General features: G+C 41.7%; 1 protein-coding gene across 1 annotated transcript in view; it reads right to left on the reverse strand.

The window, feature by feature from the left end:
- Positions 1 to 815: 815 nt before the first annotated feature.
- The window catches only part of PDIA5 (protein disulfide isomerase family A member 5), a 99,464-nt gene continuing 78,257 nt past the window's right edge, over positions 816 to 22,022 (reverse strand). The window contains exons 18-20 of the mRNA XM_026082191.1: positions 14,302 to 14,372; positions 5,062 to 5,196; positions 816 to 2,016 (exon numbers count right to left, since the gene is read on the reverse strand). Coding sequence (XP_025937976.1) covers positions 1,936 to 2,016; positions 5,062 to 5,196; positions 14,302 to 14,372 — 287 coding nt within the window. The 3' untranslated portion in view covers positions 816 to 1,935. The remainder of the gene's footprint in view (positions 2,017 to 5,061; positions 5,197 to 14,301; positions 14,373 to 22,022) is intronic.

A 22,022-nucleotide genomic window follows, 5' to 3' on the forward strand; every position in this document is an offset into this window, starting at 1 on the left:
CCACCAAACCAACCAAACAAAAAAACCCACTGAAACCCCCAAAACCTTATTTTAAATCTAATGGCATCACTACATATTATTTCTTAAATTCAGGGCAGAACGCACACTACCTAATGCGAGGATAGCTTGAAAGAAAGAGTTACCACGATTCTTGTGCAAAAGCACTAAACACAGTGTGAAGTAGCTGTGTTATGAGAAAAGAAAAAACAGCAAGAAACTAAATTAACCTAGTTTCAGGCTGGGATATTACATACTACCAGGCAGATTTTTTTCTTTTTGAGTGGAGACACTCATCAAGTGCCTAATAAGAGAAAATGTTTGGCCCAGCTCCATCCCCGTTTAACTCCGTGTCGTGGTGAACAAGCCGGCCACCATGCAAGGCCAGTCAGGCTACTGGTATTCTGCATTACTCACTAATGGCTTCAGCAGCCTAACGAGTGCCAAACGTACAGCGCCACTAATTGGGCAAGAGAGCGGAGGAAAAGATACCGCAGTGGAGATAAGATGCCTTTCACCTCCCAGCAGCACAGCGCTAGGTTGCCCATCAACATGGGCTTCACCGAGRAACCAAACCAGCAAAAGGAAATGCAACTGGCAGGCTGAGGAGCAAAAGGAAGATTTCGGACCCAAGAAATAGTTATTTCTTCRTTGCAAAAGGCTCTTTGATCCACCCGCTGAGCGCTGGGGTGGATGGGCGCCAAGCCTCGCACAGGCGAGCGGCCCGCGGTGCCGCACAGCACACCCGGACGCCGGGCTTCCCTGGCACTGGGTCTGCACTCGGGCAGCCCAGCGGGAAAGAAGCTGGATGAGGCCRATTAACGATTAATTTTTTTTTAAATTTATTTGTAGTTCAAAGTGAATCACAACTTCCTGCCCATCCCTCACCCCTCCTATGAAGACATAAGCACCTCCAGATCAACRTAACCTTTTTTTTCAGGCATCCAGAGTGTAACAAGCTTTGACTGCTGCATCTAATACAGTTTTTACAGTGATGACTCTTTGTCKAAGAGAGATTCTTTATGCAACTCCTTAAAAAGAGCAAAAGGAAAAATCCAACATACGAACACAGACAAACTTTTGGAATGTAAACATGTAGTATACATAATTGTTGCATTATCAAAAGTATTATGCATTTATCAAAACAGTCAAACATAACACTTTCCAACACACATTTCGTATGGCCCAATCATAAATTTTAATGGTGATTCTGTAGCCTATAATGTAATTCCTCCTCCTGTAATTTATAGGGGCATTTAACAATACTGATGCCAAAAAAGGAGGACTTGGCTTGAATCTTATCCATGCTGTGCCGATTTTTGCACAATTAACTCAATACATTCTATAAAAGTATGTAAACAGTCCTGGTAGAGAGTTTAAAATGAAATCACTAAATCTGAACTGGTCAATGTTAATGTCTTCATTAACTCCAATACTTTATTTATCCCTGAGCACCTTAAAATTGTTCCCCCAAATCTCACTGAAGAACGTGTAACTATTTCACAAGAAGGGGAAACTGCATTTGGATAAACCCGTTTCTTACAAGTCCCACTTTCCTTCACTGGTTTAAAAAACACCCCTCCCCCCCCTTTTTTTAAACATGTACTGCAATATCTTAAAAAAAAAAAATCACCCCATCAAACAATATCACCTACAGACACACTACAGACTACAAAAATATTGCATAGGAGTGTCAGTGGGCATAGTCTCACAACATGAGAGAAAATGCTAAGTTTTCTTTAAAACACTATGGCAACATTCTAATTTATTTTCCTTTTAAAAATCAAGTGGTTTCACTTTATTTCAAAATTGTACAAAATGGCCATGGCTGTTTATAAAAAAAAGTCTCTGTCTTGAGAGTATGTGAAGTCTCAGGTGCAGTAACGATAGACCTGGAACCATTCACAGTGCAGCGGAAAGCTTCCTTTGAGGCAGAAATTACAATTCATCCTTCTTCTTTCCTACTCTTTCATGGTCTCTTTCTCTAAGGGTTCGCATGAAAGTGATGAATCCAGACTCCTGTTTTTGAAGAAAGAAAAATATGGSTCATATTTTTAGAAATATACAACCAAAACAATGCATCAAGAACACTTTCAGCTTCTGCACTGCCRGCAGAAGGAAGGTGGCAGACCATAAACTAGGAAACAGTTATTGCTTCTGCATTGCCTCATCATGTGGTACTCTGGTCCAATGCTGCTCCATTGAAAAGCAAGGGGGAAATATCCACAGACTCCAAACTCGACCATTTCTCATGAGAAACTCTGAAGAGTTGGGGTACATAGAGAAAGCAGCCCTGGAACTCACAAGACAAGGTAAAATCTGTCTCTAGAAATGCCATCAATGCCTTTTTGTTGAAAAAGCTCAAACACATTTTCATGCTGCATGTGTCATTTTAAAAGTAGTTAGTATATCATTTGTTGGCTGTACACACATTTACCACTGTTCTTCATCCTGTAATAATTCTGCTTATGATTTTACTCCTTCTTCAAGCATTCAGATTAAGGGAACTATATTTTTTCCAGTCAGTATCAAAATTACAGTCAAACAATTTCAAATGTGGATGCCTAGGTGCTGCCCTCTGTATTTTGACAACTTACGATTTCCGATTTTCAAAGCTGTTGAACGCCAGCAGTTCCTGTGGTCTGACTCCAAGGAAAGCTGAGCACAGGGCAAGAGAACCTGACAGGCATTTTAAAAGGCTCAAAGATGTAATGGTGCGGGCACCTGGGTTTGAACACACTGCCCATTGGTACACAAACATTGTAGCTCTCTAGGCAAATAACCTCACCCAATGTGACGCATTTTTACTGTTAAGCAATCCTGAAACACACCAATGAAAGCTGGTGATAAGAAAGGAAAATACAGAGAGGTAGAGAACAAACCGAAGTAAAAGTTTGACTTAAAAAAAAAAAAAAAAAGCTGGGAAGCTTTTGGGAGGGTTGAATGATAAAAGGCTCTTCTAAAAAGAATTCACTATTTTTACATTGAAAAAACTGAAGTGACAGCTTCTGGCCATCCATGATCTGAAGACATTTGGCAATCACTAGCTCCAACAGGAGGACCCCACTTTTCAAAGCTCTGGATCTGGAGCCCATTAAAAGCACACCTAAGTTGGAAGGTGTCCTGGCTCCCCCTTGAGTTGCTTGGGGTGAAGTGCCCTAAAATCTCTGCTCTGGCACAGCAATTCCCTTTGAGGTGTGGAGGACCCCTTAGGGGCTACCACCGAGGGTCGTGCTGCCCCTGTAGCCAGGGCTCCAGAGCAGAGTAGCAGGGAGCTGACGGCTCCTGCTCCACCTGCCGTGGCTCCTGTTGTAGCACATCACGTTGCTCCCGTGGCAGCTGAGGACACCACCTCCCATCTTCCTTGACCATGTGAAATCGTACTACACCAGCTGGACCACACTGAACTAAATGCTCATGGACATGTACCAATGTAGTGGCAGAATCGGGAACAGACCACAGGTCCCCTGGCTCCTACTGCTTTCTCCTGAGACCTTTGCAAGGTATGAGGCAGTAGGCTGAGGTGCTTCAAGTGCTGTTGTCATGCTGATGAAAGTCCTTTAACAACACAATCCTTTGACACTGAAACAGATACGTGAACAGACCTAGAAACYCTATGGAAGGCCCTCTGCTGAGTACTGCCTCCAGCATTACCATGATAGGAGGWACCAAAACCTAACTGGATGCTGCAGGAGCAGACGACCACAGGGCCCAGGAAAGGTGGAGAGAGAACACAGTTGTCAACCACAAAGAGTTTGTGACATTCTGTTGGGTAATTTAATTCTACCCAATAAAGGGTTGACTGCATGCAGGGGATTAGCCAGTCTATTTTCCAAAACAGGGATAATCATCTCCCAACTACTGTGGCTTCAGAGCACTCCTGTCTTGCTAACTTCTTTATCAGCCACAACAGATCCATCCTTTCATATATAATTTCTATAAGTATGGGTAATAATTACAAAGAATGTTATGGCTAAAATTTTACTTGTTGGCTACTGCACCCATCTTTACCCTTAATAAAAGATACACAATCYGTGCTAAACACAGTATCCATTAACAACGCCTGGATCAGTACAGTAATTATTGTGGTCCTAAAGCTGGAAAAAAGTGGGAGGCAAAGCTCCATGAAGACTTCCCTAAGCTCCTGACTGCCAAAAGACTTGAGAATTTGGCTTTTTTCTTCATGTTCCTCTATAATTTGGTGAGCTGTAATAGCAGCAACGACTTTCAGCCAAGGCTCTTTTAGCAAATAATCACTGGATGGTTTGAAGACCCCATGTTTTTCATTGTAGTCCCTAGTACCTCTAGGTGATCARTCACTGCTGAGAAGTAACATCCCTCTAAGAGATTATGACAAAGAATGCACACAAATAACTAGATTGCTTCCTTATTCTCTGGCATTTTACAACCACAGAAGGCACTGTGCCATCTCTGCCCACTGTACTCATAGCATACCATTAGCGGGCCACAGGAGGACGAGAGGGAAATTTCAGCCCAGGAGCTAGATGCCAYGACTGGTCTTCCAACCCTGAGCTCCAGGAGTAAATCTGATTCAGTGAGGATGAGCTATTTAGCTTCCCCCAGTCTTCAAAGGACAGTTTTGGCCTTGCTATAAAACCAATGGTCTGTCACAGTTTGGCAGACTGGTGAAACTATTAATACATTTGCGGTATATAAGAGATCCAGATCCAGAACTGAGAGGAGCAACTKATACATTTTCTGGCCTTTCTGCACCCAACAGCAGCCCATGCAATAAATCCTTCACTTTCACTTGGTTCACGTTCACTTGCAGGCTTCAGCTTAAAGAATAAAATATGTAACAAAGCATTACCAAATCCACTCCTTTTTCTTCTCATGTTCCCAAAATAGACCAAGTATGTTCCCAACACGGAGATATATAGGGGTGTGGTACACAATGATTCATCCATGTAAGTTAGTAACAGAAGCAGTTAAACATCTTTTCAGCCTGACAGAAACACAGTCTATGTCTTTCATTTGCAGAGGCAGTACAGGCAGAGGAGACCTTCCTCCCTTTATCAGATGATGACTCTTGCTTTTACTTACCCCTCTCTCTCCAGTATATTTTTCCACAAATTTCCCATAGTTGTAATAGTTAAAGGTGGGGTAGCCATCAACCCCCTCCTGCTTGCACAGGTCATGGTTCTGTTCTTTGGCACAGTCCACCGCAGCGTAGGCAATCTGAAACGCAAAAAAGCAGCATAAGGCAGTAGAAGACAAAGCAAAACTCCACTTTGTGGCAAAGCTGCTGTTGCAGCTTAGACCTAGCACTAGGAGACACTTGTGTCTTCTGCCAAAAGTGCAACTGCTTTTGTAACCCCTCAGCTGTGGAGGAAGATCAGGTGGTCATCATCAGGTCAAGCCACATGAACATAAGGGCAGAGCTCTGTCCCTCCTGAGGAAGCGGCGCACTGCACTGCCTTGCACAGCATCTGGCCTGYGCAGCTGCAAGGTGTGTTCGAGCCACAGAGTAGAAAATCACCTTCCTAATCTCCACGTTAAGTGCTATGTTAGCCATATTTTTCCTGTGCTTTGGTGCTAAGTGACAAACAGTGAAGACCCACCTAATGCAACCTGCTTCCTGTGACGTGACAAACGCCTGGAGATGGTACCTCTTCTGTTCATGGACAATCATGGCTGATCACTTATACAGGCTATTAACAGATTAATGATTTCTACCCCAAATAGCTTTAGTGAACTCTACTCAGTTCTCCCAAGGTCAAATGGGGATGGGTGAGGAGCCAGAACGTTGTCTTCTGCATAGCGCAAATAGGGAATTAAGTTGCTTGCTTGCAGTCTTAGCCTCGGTCTATGTATTTCCTTTCCCACCTTTTTTTCGGTGTGTCCTTTGAGGTAGGGACTGTACGTTACGTACAGCCATTAGCAGAACGGGCTTCCAATTCCCTTTGAAACCTCTAGATGCTACTGTCACACAAACAAACCGTCGGTAAGAAACAGGCTGCTATGCTCTCAGCCTGTTTACAGCGCAGCAACACCCTCCTTCCCTGCCTGCCTCAGGAGAGACGGCGTGAGGAAGCACAGCCCTGGAGCCCTACAGCATCAGCTCAGGCTAACCCTAGTTTAGAGCATCTGACATTTGAAAMCTGAATCTACAAATTATTGAGAATGAGCTTGCACTTAACATTTTTGATGTTAAGGCAAAATGCAGTTCACAGACTTTTACTTACAGCAGCCTAGCCCTCTGCTGTGATTTCACACCGACTCTTCCAATGGCAGATACAGCTCTAAACTTATTTTGCTGTTTATGAGATTTGCCTTCACAACTCCGTGGTATGCTTTGCTGAAAAGCAAGCAGGTTTAGGTACAAGCTACATAAAGAAACAACAGATTAGAGGAGGGATTTCTGCAATTGTGGGTTCCAGTGTATCAAGTGCTAATTTCATAGCAGCTACATCTTAACTTGAAATTTCCATTCCACAAGCCTCCTTCAAGTAATCTGCAAAATACCTTTTGCTCRCATGACTTTAGGGTTGCAGTTGAACCGTTCTTCCATAATTAAAAGATCACTTAATATTCCAGTGCCCTCCAGTTTCATGGTGACACCATCAAAACAACAAAACCTGATCTCATTATCCTAGCAGCAATTAAACAGATTTGCAAAGCCAACTTCAGTTAATTTGCTTGTTTTGTTTTGGCTTTGAAAGCTTAACAAGACAATGCTCAGTAAGATCTCACTTGGGTCTATCTTCAGATGGAAAGAACTATATCAACTGTGCAATGTTCTTACCTTAAATATTTGGTTTCTGTTTTCCTGTTTTAAACATTAATAAGGCTATTACAGAAACAGGACTCTTGAGAGCTGTTAAAAGTAAGTATGATCACACTTTTTTTCTTCCTTTTTTTTGGTAAACAGAAAAACTCCTACTCATTCAGGGTCAGTTAAAAAAAAGGTTAGGAATAATACACAGCAAAAAGGTTTCATCCAAGTATTTATGCCTTCCTGACCTTAGCAGCTAGCCAAAATTTAGAGCCCTCTGGGTTATTTCTGTATATAGGAAAACTTGCAAGGGAGATTAACATTTTTTGATGTCACAGTATTAATTCACAGAGAATACTGGAAGTCCTGGTTCCCTGAAAACAGGAAGAATAAAACAAACTGTTTTTCTCAGTACTCTAAATATCACAAGGGGAGAGATTATGGCCAAAAAAAGGGGAAGGTGTATGTGTGCTCATCTGGATATTTGTAGCTGGTCTGAGGCGCAAAACTGTCATGACCGATGACCCGTCTGTTTTCAGATAATGCMGTGGAGATTAGGAAGATAAGTTATTAAGACACTGGAAGGAAGAGAAGCCTCTTTGTCTCTATCTCTGTGGAAACATCAAGACTGCCCTTGGTTGGACCAAAAAGCCCAATTCCATTTATAAAAGGCTTTTGTGACAAGACTCTCCAGCRAAGCCCAGGAGAGGGCACAGTGGAGGAACGGTATGCTATAAGCCACTGACGACCCTGTTCAGCATATATTTGCTGTCTCAAAACAGGTGAGCAATGGAATATAAGAAGGTGGCTTCTGAACGAAATGCTTAGTAGATTGATTGAGGTACAGCTCTCTTCTGCAGCATGTGAAAATCTAAGCTGGTAAATCTGCATTGTCGTGCAGYGCAATAGTGCACAGAGATCCTGCTCCAAGCCTGCCTGCAAGAGCCACGTTAGCCTACCGGTATGCCTGCCTGGTAGACCTGACAGTAAGGGAYGCATCCTACACCCAGGGTAGGGGGTGGAGGACGCTCCTATGGTTTGTCATGCTCTGAAGCGTTCCTGATGCAAGCTCCCGCACAGCCCCACGGACTCGCTGCTGCTCCTGCAAATGTCATTTTGAGCCCAGCTCGGCAGAACATTCACATTCAGTTATTTTTACAGCCACTGAGAGAAGAGAAATGGCAATTTTCAAAAAACTTGCGACTCATACAGACCTGAGCAAAATTTCAGAGAGACGTCTAATTCCCAAGACTRTATCCTGGGGCTGGATTTCAAATGCCTGCTGCCAACAGGAGCAGAGTAAGAGTACTTAGGAGAGTTTGCATGATTATTTTAGAGCGGAAATGTTAAGGCAGCCTAAATATAGAGGTTGCTACTGTCTCTATGCACTCATTACCATAGCATCAGTTCTAATTGTCTTGCCTGTCTCACAGTGGAAGATCAAATACAGTACATTACAAAAGAGAAAAGTAATGCTGAAAAACACTTCTTGCAGCAAAACACATTTCTAGATTGAGGAACAATTCTAATCTCAGTTCTGTCAGTTTTAGACAACTGAACTCCAAGACATACAAGAATTTCAGCAAACAGAACTGATGCCCTTTGCTTCATTCTGATTAATATCCAYGGTCCATGAAAACACAAACTCCACTTCTGATGGAGAAGTTTCCTACAGTAGTTTTAGTTAGGGTGAATCACTTTATGACTACACTGCAATACTGCACATGAAAAGCAGCAGCCCACCGCTCCCCAAAAATGTCTTTGCTTGAGTCCTGTCTCAAGTGAGCAGTGATACATTGCAGGGCAGTCTTCCTCTCACTCTCAATCTTCTTATCAATGGTTAGTTTTTCTGTGTCATTAAAGAAGAAAATTGAGTGAGGAAAAATGACTCACCCCCACAAAACCTCTGCCCCAACCTGGTTAAAGATTTCTGGGGAACATTACTCTCAGAAATGATCTTCAAATTTAACCATCAGCARCAAATTGCATGGAGGTTCACTGGAAAGCATAGGTTAGCAACAGATACATGTGCTACCTCGTCAAAACAACTATATTTTAACCAAAAATTTCAGACAGATTAAGCATATGACATCCATGAAATATATCCYGCAGCCAAGGAACTCTGCATCATCATCTCATGAATTCTGTACAAATTTTTCCTCATCAAGAGAAAAAAATTCTACAAATCTGTGACAGCAGGAAACTCTCCTGACACTGATGGCAAGACYCTTACATACATATTTGTTCATTAAGAAAAAATTAAAAAAAAAACTAGCATAACAGCAGTTTTTAGAAGAAAGGTTTGCATTTTGAGTAGCTTTTGATTATTAGGGCTAACATTTAATTTCTTGGGCCTTGTTAAACTTCCCTGTAGCCAGAGGGACAATCAACCGAAAAATCATTTTGAAATACAGAAAACAAAACAAAACAAGAAAAACTGTAAGTGCTATTTCTGCAATACTCACAAAACTCTACAGGGTTATGGATTCTCCATAACCCAAAGCTGCACTGCCTTAAATATTGAGGATGCATCAAAATTATTTTCCCAGAGGCTCTGCCATTCAGGTTTATCACCACCCTAGCTAATAACTGTCACAAGAACAAAACAGTTATCAAATGAAAAGACAATCAGTGGGAAAACTTTGGACCCCAGAGGAAACTCGTTGGAGGACATCCAGCACTCTTGATGTTACTGGTAGCTTCACACAACTGCTATGTAGCTTTACCAGTCACATTTTACTAGGATACCRGGCTAGCATGCGTTTCTCCTGTATTTCATAGTCAGCATAGTTCACATGACTCTAGCAGCATCTGGGACTGGAAAATATTTTTGTCCTAATAGGAAAGTCCTATAGCAGCGTTACAGTTTTACCAAAGAAGTGGAAGCTCAACTGTAGAGTTGCCAACTTCACTCTGCACCGCTTTAGAAAGTGACTGATGTATGACCAGCTCTGAAGAGCTCTTAAAGAGGAAATAGAGCGTGGCATATCGTTCAGATGAAGTGGTCTGAATTTCAAGAATGCTGAGCTGTTGCAAAAATCAGAAGTTTTAATTTAGGTGCTTAAATAGAAGTGGTGCTCTGCTGAAAATGCGACCACTGATCTCTGCATGCCACAACTGTAACAGAAGGATGACACCTTATTTTTTTCCACGGAAGTGTTAGAAGGAAAAAAGTATTTGCAGCATCATATAATCATACATCAGGCATCGCAGTTCCAGCAGAATTACAAAACAGCTCTTTGTTCTAGAGGGATCTTGCAGGTAAAGAACACAATTACATCTAGCAGTTCAAATGGATGTGTAGAAAATTGAAAGTGGGATCCCTTGACATTTCAGGTAACTCCCCCTTTCTGATTCTTAAATTCCTTTCATTTTTAACAGTTTGTCTCCCAATCATCATGTGATGATACACTAAAAATACCTCCTGCAATCCTAGTTGCTCTCCTGTTAAAATATGTGCCACCACACACTAGTTTATTGATTCAAGGAAATAAATCTCTGCTGGAGCTAATATTGACTTTTGTTATGAAAATGAAAGCGAATAACTAACTGAATATTGATTCAAGAAAGGAATGACACATGATAAACTTAAAAAAATTAAAATAAAAGTATATTTTCAGCATGGAAATGAATGATACCAAGCAATGGTTTTAGAGTACAGTCAATTCCAGATGACAAACTCTGTTGTTGCCAAACGTCTTAAAAGCATCTATGAATAAGACAGATGCACACTCTTTTCTAGGATTACTCTACAGGGTTCTATTTATATTACCTGTTATGGATCCTAACAGCAGTTATGAGCTAGCCTGCTAAGGCTTGTTGTGATTCAGCTACTGTTTTCAACGTGAATGGCCTTGCAAACACAAGATTCATTAGTAGATGCCCTGATGTACACTAGCAGCATTACCATAGCTGCAATTCATCAATTGTTCTCAAAGTAGGTCTACTTGCAAAGGGAAGATCCATTAGTAGTCACCATAATGTACAGTACTAATGTTACCATGTTTAATGAGTCTAATTAAAAAGAAATTCAACACATGCTATTTAAGCAAATACAATTCAAATTCTTGGCCTAATTCAAATACTAACTCATTTGGATGACTCTGTACAAWGGTTTGGTTGGTATCGTAACTGTAAACCACGTTTCAAATCTAAAAACGTTTGCAAAACTGGTGCTCCATATGCATTGGGGACTTATMCATTTCACTACTGAATTGCAGCTCCCTGCTAGCAAACCAACTCACCCAGTAAGTCGCTCTCTTTCCAACAATGTCTGCTACAACTGGTTCTGTACAAACTCACTATATCCCAATTGCAGTGCTTTGATTTAAATCAGTGCTTACATACATGAACAGCCTTCTGTGGAACTGGAGAAGATTGGTCAAGCAGCAGCCCCTTTTAGGAAATTCTGGAGTTTCGTTAATGAGGGGCCTTGAAGAGTCAATAGCTTTCCTTCTCCAAATCCAAATTGGAGCCTCACAAATCAGTTCCTTCAAGATGAACTTTAGGATCAGCCAAAAGGCAGAATGCAGATTTTTGAAGATTTAGCTGCTACCCTTTCGAAAGTCTCTGGAGCAGTTAGTGAACATGCCTTCATGCTCTTCAATATGTTCAGCAGTGACAATCCTCCCATTTGCATTTTCTGAAATACACTGGTCATTGCCAAAACTCTAGCTGTGAAGCACAGGCCAAAGGCTTTTCCCTAACAGCTGCAAGCAAAGGCCACAGCTCCCCAAGGCAAGAATGCTCCAGATGCCTTTTTTTTTTTTTTTTTTTTTAGTTAAGTAACTGGAAGCAACATGCTAACTGCTTCATTAGACTAGCCTCTTCAGCACCAATAAGCCCAGGCCAGTGAATTCCTCCAGGTACACGGAAACATGCAGAGCCCTGATTTATGCCAGAGCCCTCACTGGTTACACCCAGAGCTGTGTTTTGCAATAGCCACAGCCAGCTGCCCTAGGAAAGCACACAGACTCAGTATTTCTGCTAAAACCACCAGCAGTGATGTGGCCAACAAGAACTGACATTTGGGGCCGATGTTCTGAATGCTGCATTTTTAAACTCTGAYTCCATCAGTGCAGATGATGGAAAAAGTACTCAGCATCACACACATCCCTACGAGGGTGCGGGGGGAAATTCTGCGCCAGATTCACCCTGTTACTGTGAATTTTCAGAGCCAAAGACACATTTTAACAGCTTTAAGTTCTGCTCATCTTCAAAATTCCTATGTAAAGACTCAAAGTCTCCAAAAGGTTGCCTTTTAAGATACCATTTATAACCATTAAGGGCAGGAATGTTTTTGATTTTTCTTTGGCTTCTGCAGAAATAAACATTAATTAAAGGACCACCCCTACTGAAAAGAAGATGCTGTTTAAATGCTACCATACTCTGTTAAATTGAAAAAATTTCTCCAGAAAAAGAATAAAAGCCACTATTATGGACTAAAAATGAAAATTAGTAATGTTTCCATATTTTTGAAAGAAGAAATACTACTTCCCTCTTCTTTAAGCAGCAATTTTACAGAAGTCTGAAATCCTACAGAACTTAACCAAAGCTTTAAGRCTCAGGTCAATCTGAAACATGGGAACATGCCCAGTGCTGTTCATGGGAATAGCCATCTGCCCTTCTGAGTTTTACATCAGTTTATTTTCTTTTCCACAAGGGCACAAACTGGCAGAAAGAAACACCTTGGCAGGTTATGGTTGTAAACAATTAAATAGGGTTCCCTAGATAAGCAGTCCCTGGCACTTTCATAACTCACTGGGGCAGAATAAGATYGTTTTCCCTAACTGCACACACCTCTTTGAAACTGTACTAGCCTTAATATGCCCTACTGGCTCTCCTGTTCCAACTCATTACATTTTATACCCCCCCCCCCACTTCAGCCTTAAACTGAAATCAAGAGTTGCAACCGTCAATCACAGTTCTGCTCTTTGAGTCCTTTCATAACGTTCTGCAGTCTGAACTGAAAGCTTCACAAGCCTGCCTGATGTTCAGAAATCTGCATTATGATTCAGATTGGTTGCTAATACATCCTGGGGCTCTAATAAGCAAGTTGCACATTGTTTGGTACAATTGCCACATCTCCTCTGAGTGAAATTTTAATGAGTTTAGGAAAGAGAGGCTTCATTTAGAACTAAGAGAAAAGTGGGAAAACAAGGATGCATTCGTAGAGATCTTTGAAACAAACAAGTAACCAAAAGGTATCTGAACACATAAACTTATAGCAGGAAGAGAACCGACAGCTGTGTGCCTCTAAACCTTCCACATGCGACCTGTGCCAGAGGGCATAAGTGATGGACTTCTAATTTTATGCATTCAGTGATACAAGAATGATTTGTCTCGTGACATTCCTATGCATCTTGTGTGAGTTACAAAAAAGATGGGGGAAAAGAAGGAAAACCACCACCRAAATTCTTTCCTCTTATGGTAGCGGGCAGATTAATGTACAGCTATTTCACAGCTAGCCCTTCACTGCCTTATTAAATTGTCAAATCTTTTCCATGCCACATCTAAATACAAGGCGTTCATGAAGTTAGAACAAATACTGAGTTCAGAATGAAACACAGTTCAGCCAAAGATAATAAGCAGGTTTCTAATGAGGTACCTGGTTAGATCCAGTGACTCAGGTGATTCAAGTAAGCCAAGTGCTTCAATGCATTAATGAAAGACTCTCTTTGGCAGTTTCTTTCTCATCATTTTAATGAGTGAGAAAAGGTGTGGAATTTCAAAATACAGCAAGAAATAAAGGGACCAAAACATAGTGGGGATCCAGAATACTTTTTTTTTGGATTACACATTTCATCAAAACTCAACCTGAAATACTTCATKGGAGAAATATTCCCCAGGAGAAGGATTCTCAAGTGTACGGCCATACAACTGAGCTATTACAGCAGAGCAAGTTACTATAAATTGATGAGTTGCCCTAACTGTGCAAATCCTTTTAGTCTGGCAGAAACGCAAGGCACAAGGTAACATGTCAGGTGTAAGATAACGTTTTTTCTTTAATCCCAGATATGCATGCACTCAGTTAAAATAGCCCAGCTGATGCAATGGAATTAGCTTGTGTGCTTCAGCCACCAGATGTATGATCAAGGCAGAAGCATAAGGGACCTAGAAGGGCACAGCATCCCAGCCAACTCACATAAATACATTGTATTTATACAAGCAAAGATTAGTTATATGAATGAGGCCTTCTGGATCTGTCACACAGCTTGTGGTTTCTCCACACGCGCTCCATTTACAATTGACAAAACCTGACAGGTAATGGAGAAGATGCAAGTTATCTTTGTTTCTCACTGAAAGATTAATAAAAGTGTTTTGCTTCATAGAAAAGGATTCTCACACAAAGAATTAAACAGAAAGACAACAAATGAAACAGAGAACAGGTTAAAAGTATAACTCAGTTTGACCACAAAAGATATAGCCCTTAAGATACAGATACATCTCTATTAGTTTAACAGCAACTTTAACTACAAGCCCACAACCTTATCAGTAAGCAAAGCCTGTAAAGTACAAATGGTGGAAAAGGTTCTTAAATATCTCAGAAGTGATTAACAGCAAGTTACCTTTCGATCTTCTTTAAAGACTTCAGCAGCAGTTGTAAAATGCGGAATGGAATTTTTACAGTGTGGGCACCCTGTTTGACACGGGAAGAAAAAAACAGTATGAACATTTGTGGTAAATAAGATACTGGGACAAACTCAAGACAGATAAGTGAATTAGTGAAAAATTAGTACTGAAGAGAACTCTAGGTAAGAGTTCTCTCGTTCTGGGAAGAGCAGGACTAGGCATCTATAGACCATCTGTCAGCTACGTGAACTTAAGCATGTGTTTAAAATATATCTGACTTCAAGCAGTTTAAGTGTATACTTACAGTTAAGCAACATCCCATAGAGGGACCATGGTGCAAGTGTCTTTTCCCTATCTCTGGTCACTTAAGAGCATTGAAAGATCACTAGCCACAAACGGACAAACCATTTTCATGCTGTCRTCCTTCTTCGTGGGTATTACCACACAGGTTATTACTGTTGTTGCCACAGATACAAGCTACATTTGGAAACAGGAATAAAGACAGGGCAGCTGTGAACAGGAGGAGGAAGGGGACTCCACAATGAATCGTAAAGGAAGTCGCTGGAAGACAAACTCCATGTTAAAAACCAAGATGAGGGTTTAGAAGTGTTTGGGAATTGCTGGTTTTAGAGCCAAGCCATTGGGATCACAGGGGAGGAGGAGAAGAGCAAGTCCAACAGGCAACGCACCTTTCACATACAGAGGACAGAGGTCCAGCTTCAGGCTAAGATTACTCCTGTTGGCCTTTCTCTAGTCCCCTTCTGCTTACCACAAAACACATCAGCAGGGTTTGAAGGGACTGGTAACCCCAGAAGAGTTTTACAGACCCAAAGCTCTGCGTGGAAGACTGGCCAAGACTTGCTTGTACCACAACAGTCTTCGCAAAAGGCCAGTCTGTCCCTTGCTTGCTTTAACGTATACTGAATTTATTCAGACGTTTTAGAAGAAACCACCCAAGGGGAACAAATGGCTCTCTTGATTCAAGATCCAGATTTGAGCACTCTTAATTCAGAAGCAGTGCTTATTGTCTATGATTAATCTGAACTACTCTCAAAATGCTCAATACTAAGTAAGGCTTTGAAAAGGAAAGCACCTACATATTGGTAACAAATTATTCTTCCAAACTTAGTGTAAAAAGATTGTACCCAAGCAAACTATCAGGACTTTTTTTTTTTTTTTTTGCTTAGATGCGGGGGGTGGGGAGAATGGACAAACTTCTGTCAAGCCTGTATAATTCTAACAAAGGCACAAAAGTTCATCCTGCTATTACTTTTGAATAAGAATAAAACAAAGCACAGGCGAATTGCTCACAAGCTCCAATTATAGCTTATGTTACTGCTGCGCATCATTGTAAAATACTGGTAAACAAGTGGCCGTGTTATTTTTAAGTCAGTACAGAACAAACACCCTCTTAGGAGGCTTAAAGCTGCTGTCTCATAAAATGCACCGTCTTTTAGGTGACAAGAAAAACAGTTATCTCTGCATAAATGCCGTGCAACCCTTTTCACAAAGGATAAGCTGCACATCCCTTTCATCACAGCCAAAATGCAACTGCATTGCTTACATGCACTGCTTTGAATTTTAGAGTATTTTTTCTCCAGAAGGGAATTTTAAAAGCACTGAAATGACACACAAGGGTATAAATGCCACTGAAAGTCTATGGAGTAACTAACAAGTAAATCCCACTGAAAGTCAAAAGGACAATTCGCAAGAAACTGAGGCTTTCCACAAAGCCACCTTAACAGCCGCAAACTCTTCATGCAGCATGGTGACAGCAGTGGTCTATCCTCAAGGCAGCTGTGTTTCAGTGGGAGATAGTGCATGTCCTCTGCAGCTTGCAAACTATTAAACTTTGTTGAGCATTTTGGCATTTGTCAGAGAGAAAACGGTCAAAAAAGAAGAGGAGGAGGAGAAGGAGGAGGAGGAGGAGGAGGAGGAGGAGAAGGAGGTTAGCGCTCCAGGCTACCAGGCACTGCTCCCATGTCCATCAACCCATCTCGGTGACCTGTTTTCTCTCCCACCATTTGCCTGTCCTATCTGCCTGAACAGAAGAGCCTTCGGGTCAGGGCTGTCTCTTGACACATTTTGTATAATAACCTGTACTGTGGGGTGACAGCCTCAGTTGGCCTGTTAATRTTGCTCTACAAAAATAAATCAGAATTTCAGTATTGTCAGTGACAATACTGAAAAACAATTTCAGAGACAAAATATGAGAAAAATCAGGCACCCCTAAAACAGTAACACTTCTCCTAGCCCATAACTTTAAACACCACAGTTTACAGGAAAGTGTGCCCAGCTGTTACACAAAAACACAAAGGCTTAAACCTTTCAGAGCCCTCTTTCTACTCATGATCCTGAGCTTGAGATTTAGATTTCACCAAACAGCAAATTTTAAACCCTCAGTAAAAGATACTGCAAGAGAAATACAAGACTTCAGGTCTTCCTATTCCCCCCCCCCCCCCATGCCCCAAAACCTTTACAACACATCAAGGTCAACAGGTTTTCCAGCCTCCCGTGTGCTGGATCTGTAGAGGACAGGGCATTTGGTAAATTCTCACTCTAAGCCCCTAGTGAAGCTGCAGCAGGTTAGAGCTTTCTGTGAGCCACATTCTTCAAGGAGACCAAACGTGAAACAACAAGCATGTTCCTTCAGACACAGAAAAGTTCAATTGCTATTAAAAATGCAAGTGGTCATTTTACAATGGCCAACAGATGGCCATTAAGAAAACTGTCAGAGTGCCAGAGTTTTAGCTGGTAACTTCTCAGAGGAGTGCCAGCAATTGTTCCATGCTCCTTCCATCCTAGCAAGCAACTACTGCTGCACAGTGTTCAGTAGGCGGCATCAGAAGGGCTTTGAGCATGGTTCTCAGCAAGGATGCACATTGTTTAAGGCCAGAAGGAAGCACAAAATTATCTAGATTGTTATGGTATTTTGAAAAAGGTAGGGCAAAACCAAATATGCTCTGAGGTTGTGGTCAAGAGCACTACACAGAGGAGGTGAGTACCATGTAATTCAAAACACCTAATAAAGGAATCTATGCTCACAGCTGTACTTTTGCTTCTCTGATCTCCTCCTTATCTTCCCATTCTGATACCAAACTTCAAAAGTTACCTTCATTTACTGATCTGAAGCTCCATCCCTCCTCCCTTCATTTCTCATTTGGCCCAGCCTCCTTTCTTTACTGCACTGTGGTTGCAAAACCAAAACACAACCATATGGCTTTTGGCAGAGTTAACTCCAAGTCCAGTAGGCATTTTGTTAGTCTTGGACATCTATCCACAGAACAGATGTGAACGCTGTGCTGTATTCCCAAGGAGTTTCAAGGAGTCACCAAAAAAAGGGGGAAGGAGCATATCATATGGAATAGCAGAACTTCATCTGTTACAACTTAAAACRATTGCCAAATGCAGAAAACACTTGGAAGACACCCAATTCAGTCATTCTATTTAAAGCACACATGGCAAAAAAAATAAAAGCAGAGGTTGATGTCTTCATTTTGACAGACGGAAAACTTGTTCTTCCCGTTCCCTTTTCACACCCACTATCACACATTTATTTTAAGTGTTAACACTATCCTCAAGATTTGAATGTGAAAAGAAAGGAAATATACAGTGCCTGGTAGATGAAGAGAGGAAAGCGTATATGAAGATAGGAAAGTGTGCAGATTCCTTGGAAAGGATTTTCCAGATGGGCTGCAATGGAAAGTGATTGAACTGGAGGCACCTAAAGGTGCAGGTAAGGTGTCAAGGATCAAAAGGTTCTACTCCCTTCTTGGTGGTATGTATAGGACAGTGAGTCACTGCAGACTAAGGAAGTGGGAAGATGCATCCCGTTTCATTGCAGTTAGATAATTCAGTTGCTACAGTAGAAGCACATGCTCCCTCTGAGGCCAAGTGGTGGACTTCCACCAGAGCAGCTTTGGAAGTAGCACTGACTATTCTGGGAGCAGAGCCCTCCAACATAGGCACCAGCGCTTTGTGTTACCAATTGTTCTTTCTTCATTTTTAGATCACTGTCAAATTTGATCTCATCAGGGTTAACAGCAGATGTGAAGTGAACAGTAATTTCCTGTGCCTGACTTGAGAAAGCTGAAAGAAACCTGCTCTTGGAACATCCAGCCTTTCCACAGGATCCCAACACTGGCTCTCAAAACCTCTAATCACTCTTGAAAATCTTGAGCTAACTTCATTTCCTAATGCAGAAACACACTTGCATCGCCTGGCAGGCGAACAAGAGAGCCTGGCTTGAAGTCTCATGTACATGCAGTAGCATGTGTTAAGGCTATTCTCCGTTCCTGATCTGCAAATGATACAACTTTATTACAGCTCTGGCCAGATGTTCTCAGCTGTCTCTGTGCTCAAAGTTTTGYGCTTCAGAGGCCCTCCCGTCCGGCTTGCGGTGCGCAAACACGGCAGTAGCTGCTCTGCCCGACCACTGAAGCCTTCCAGCAGATCGGCCTCTTTAAACCACAGGTCCATAGATCTGTACGAGAACACCTGCAACAGAAGGGTCCTAGGCTTTACTTACCATTGCACTACAAAGTTAAAATTTTACTGCAACTGAGTGATTTCTACAGGTGTTTTTCCCCCCATTCACACCATAAATTTGATAAGGCACACTGTGGTACAGTCACAGGGGGGACAGTCACATTTTCTGACCTTGAAAACTAAGTAGTTCTGGACTTATTTAGTACATGAAAGATACTGTTGCTTTGGGTGAAAATCCAAGAGGAATGTGTGCCGAACAACAGATGAGGGAAATCAAGTAAGGAAGCAGGCTTCATTCAGACCCATTATCACTGTGGGCTGGAGAGGGAGTCAGGCTAAATCTCTGCTAACTAGAGGCATTTAAGGCCAGTGTTTCATGGGAGCTGAAGTGATGGAAAATACACCGCCCGGCTTATTTTGTGTGGACTGAATTTACTGATAGCAGGAACAACTGCATGGTATGGCATCTTCTCACGGTGTTTTGAGGAAGGAACCAATGAACAGGCTTTGGTTTGAACACAGAAAAGCGTTGGAAGAGGCTGGCATAAAAGCAGGATGCATCCTCACTGAACCACAGGCTTGAGGACTCTGAGAAATACCAAATGTCAGACTAGGATCAAATTTGAAGAACTGCAGGGTAAAGCTGGATAGGGTTTCCTAAAACGATGCCACAAAAAGTTTGTGCAGATGATGTTAAAACAAAGCTATTACACATGCAAATAGAAAAATTTACTAAGTACTAACGTCTCCTTGCAAACTGATTTTTTTGGGGTGGGTGGGTGGGAACAAAAATCGGACTGAGGAGAAATAATATAAAACATTTGTCAGGTAAGATAAGAAAAACACAAAACTGGTATTAAAAAACAAGCGCACACTGCCCCCAAATAAGAGTAATCAAGCATATGCTGTGCGAGTAATTCATTAAAACTCCAGAAATAATATACTGTATCCATAATTGTAAACATTCCCCGTAACTGCACGGCCCCATGGGATGCAGATGGGATGCCAAGATGGTTTTAAAGAAATGGAACAGTCAAGTGAATAACCTGCATATCTTTACTAGATTCAAAGGGAGATTTTTTTCATTGGCCAGAGTTTCTGTTTTTTTTTAACCAAGTGAAGTGTGAGGAGGTGACAAAAGCACAAAAGAAAAACTTAGACATTCTTAAAACTCCAATGTAGAAAAGTATTAGGACCAGATGGCAATTATAAAGCTGTCTCCAACACAGTGTGTGAAACAGATGCACCCTGTTGGACAATATTCACCTTATTAAATTTAAAATAAAATTGTGCAAAATTTTCAGAATTGCCTAAGGAATCAAGTTCCATATTGAAAAGACAGGTTTCTATTTGCTTAAATATGAAAAGGGGCCTTTAAGTTACTTTATGCTTTAATTTGAAACTACAAAGCCAAGTGATATAATATAACCTCTCTACATCTGAACAATACAAGGTTAATTCAGTTTTCTTAGAAGAGTAGAATTTGTATTAGCATAGCACATAGAAGGTGAAGCTGTTTTTAATGAATATAAATCAAAAGCTAACAATTTGTACAAAATAGATAAAGGAAGCAAATGGACATCAAAGCAGTATCTACTGCCAGCAGAGCTAATAATGATGTTTTAAGTATATAAGCGGCTTTAAATATATTAAAAGCAAAAGAAATCCAAACAATACTAGCAATATACCTCTAAAAGAAAAAGATGAAGCTGTCAAAAGGAACTTCACTGAATGCATAAATGAAAATAGTAAGTAGGAGTGGAGAGGGCCTCTATACCCGGCATCTCCAAAATACTGCTTGTAGTTTTGGGTCCACAAACCAAGAATGAGTTCAAAAGCTGGAGGGTGCTCAGAGAAGACCTGCCAGAAAGACAACAGGACTGGAAGGCATGTTTCATGGCAAAGGAAGTCAAGAAGCTCAGAGAGTCAACAGCTTAAATCCAAAGGCTAAGAAGTGGCAGAAATCAAGAAGAGCTCGCTAGGTGACAAAGGCTAAGTAACCTCCAAAGCTAGCTGGCAGCGGAAGCCGGTCAAATTCAGACAAGAAATTCACATTCCCCATCCCTGGCGACATTTGATTTGGAAGGGAATGGTTTTCTAAAAGCAATGCTTCCACTTGGTGGCTGCCCACCCGATTCGACTGCAGCCTGCCCTTGGCCAGGACCTGCTCCAGAGGTGACATGGCTCTGCTGTCCCTGAGCTGGTGGCGAGTGTCCAGGTGCCCGCAGCGTGACATCCCTGCCCTACAGCCAGGAGGTCCCTCCTGACCCCGGCTCCATCAGTGCYGAGTGGGTATTTCGACTTCAGAGAGCGCTAGCCCATACCTTTTGCCCACCATTAATACGTAACATGTACAACCTCACCCAACTTGTTTCTGCGTTTGCTTTTAGCGTCTTGTAACATAATAGGATGTGATAACTAAAGTAAAAAAGTTCTGTGCATTTATTTTACATGAGATGTTTTTCAGATAGATAGATTAAACATGCATAAATTCTAATGCTGTAGATTGCTTCCATAAAAAATTTACTGATTTTAACTATTAGTATTTTCATAGCAAAGTCCTGACCAACTCCTCAGAAGGGGAGATCTGAAAAGCTACCAATCTGTGAGACTGTGGCATTTGTGCCGCCTGTGCTCAACCCTCCGCACGCACAGGAGGGCTCCTCTCCCCTGTCAGCCCTCAGCTTCCTTTAGCACCTCTCAACGGGTGATCTCAAATGCTTTAACCAATATCAATAAATTAAGCCTCAAATTGCCCCTAAGAGAGGCAGACGTGATTATCCCCCTCTTTCATTACAGCCAAGGTTAAATGGAGTCAGGAAGAGAGTAAGTGACTCTCCGGGTTCAAAATTGTCGTTGACAGGGAGCATGGTGGCGAGGTGCTGACCGCGGAGCCGCGCGGACCTCGAGCGCTCAGCGCTTGGCAGGATGGAGCCCTCAGCGTGCAAACTGCAGAGCGGGGAATGACTGGCTGATTCCCTGCCCCTGCTCGAAATAATCACCGTCTAAATAACAGGGGCAGATAGGGGCCTCCATTATTGGCTTTCAAATGACTACAGTTCCGCACAAGCGAAAGCGGCACAGTGTGCAGCAATCAAAGCAAACAGAGGAGCTTGCAGATTGCAGAGTAAAGCAAAGCCTGTTTCCATTTCCAGAGTTCCAAGTGATTAACTAGAATTAAAAGAAGAATATTACTCAGTCAGTCAAGGAAAGACAGGCCACGGACAGT

Source organism: Apteryx rowi, unplaced genomic scaffold (assembly GCF_003343035.1).
Source record: "Apteryx rowi isolate R43461 unplaced genomic scaffold, aptRow1 scaffold_57, whole genome shotgun sequence".
NCBI lineage: Eukaryota > Metazoa > Chordata > Aves > Apterygiformes > Apterygidae > Apteryx > Apteryx rowi.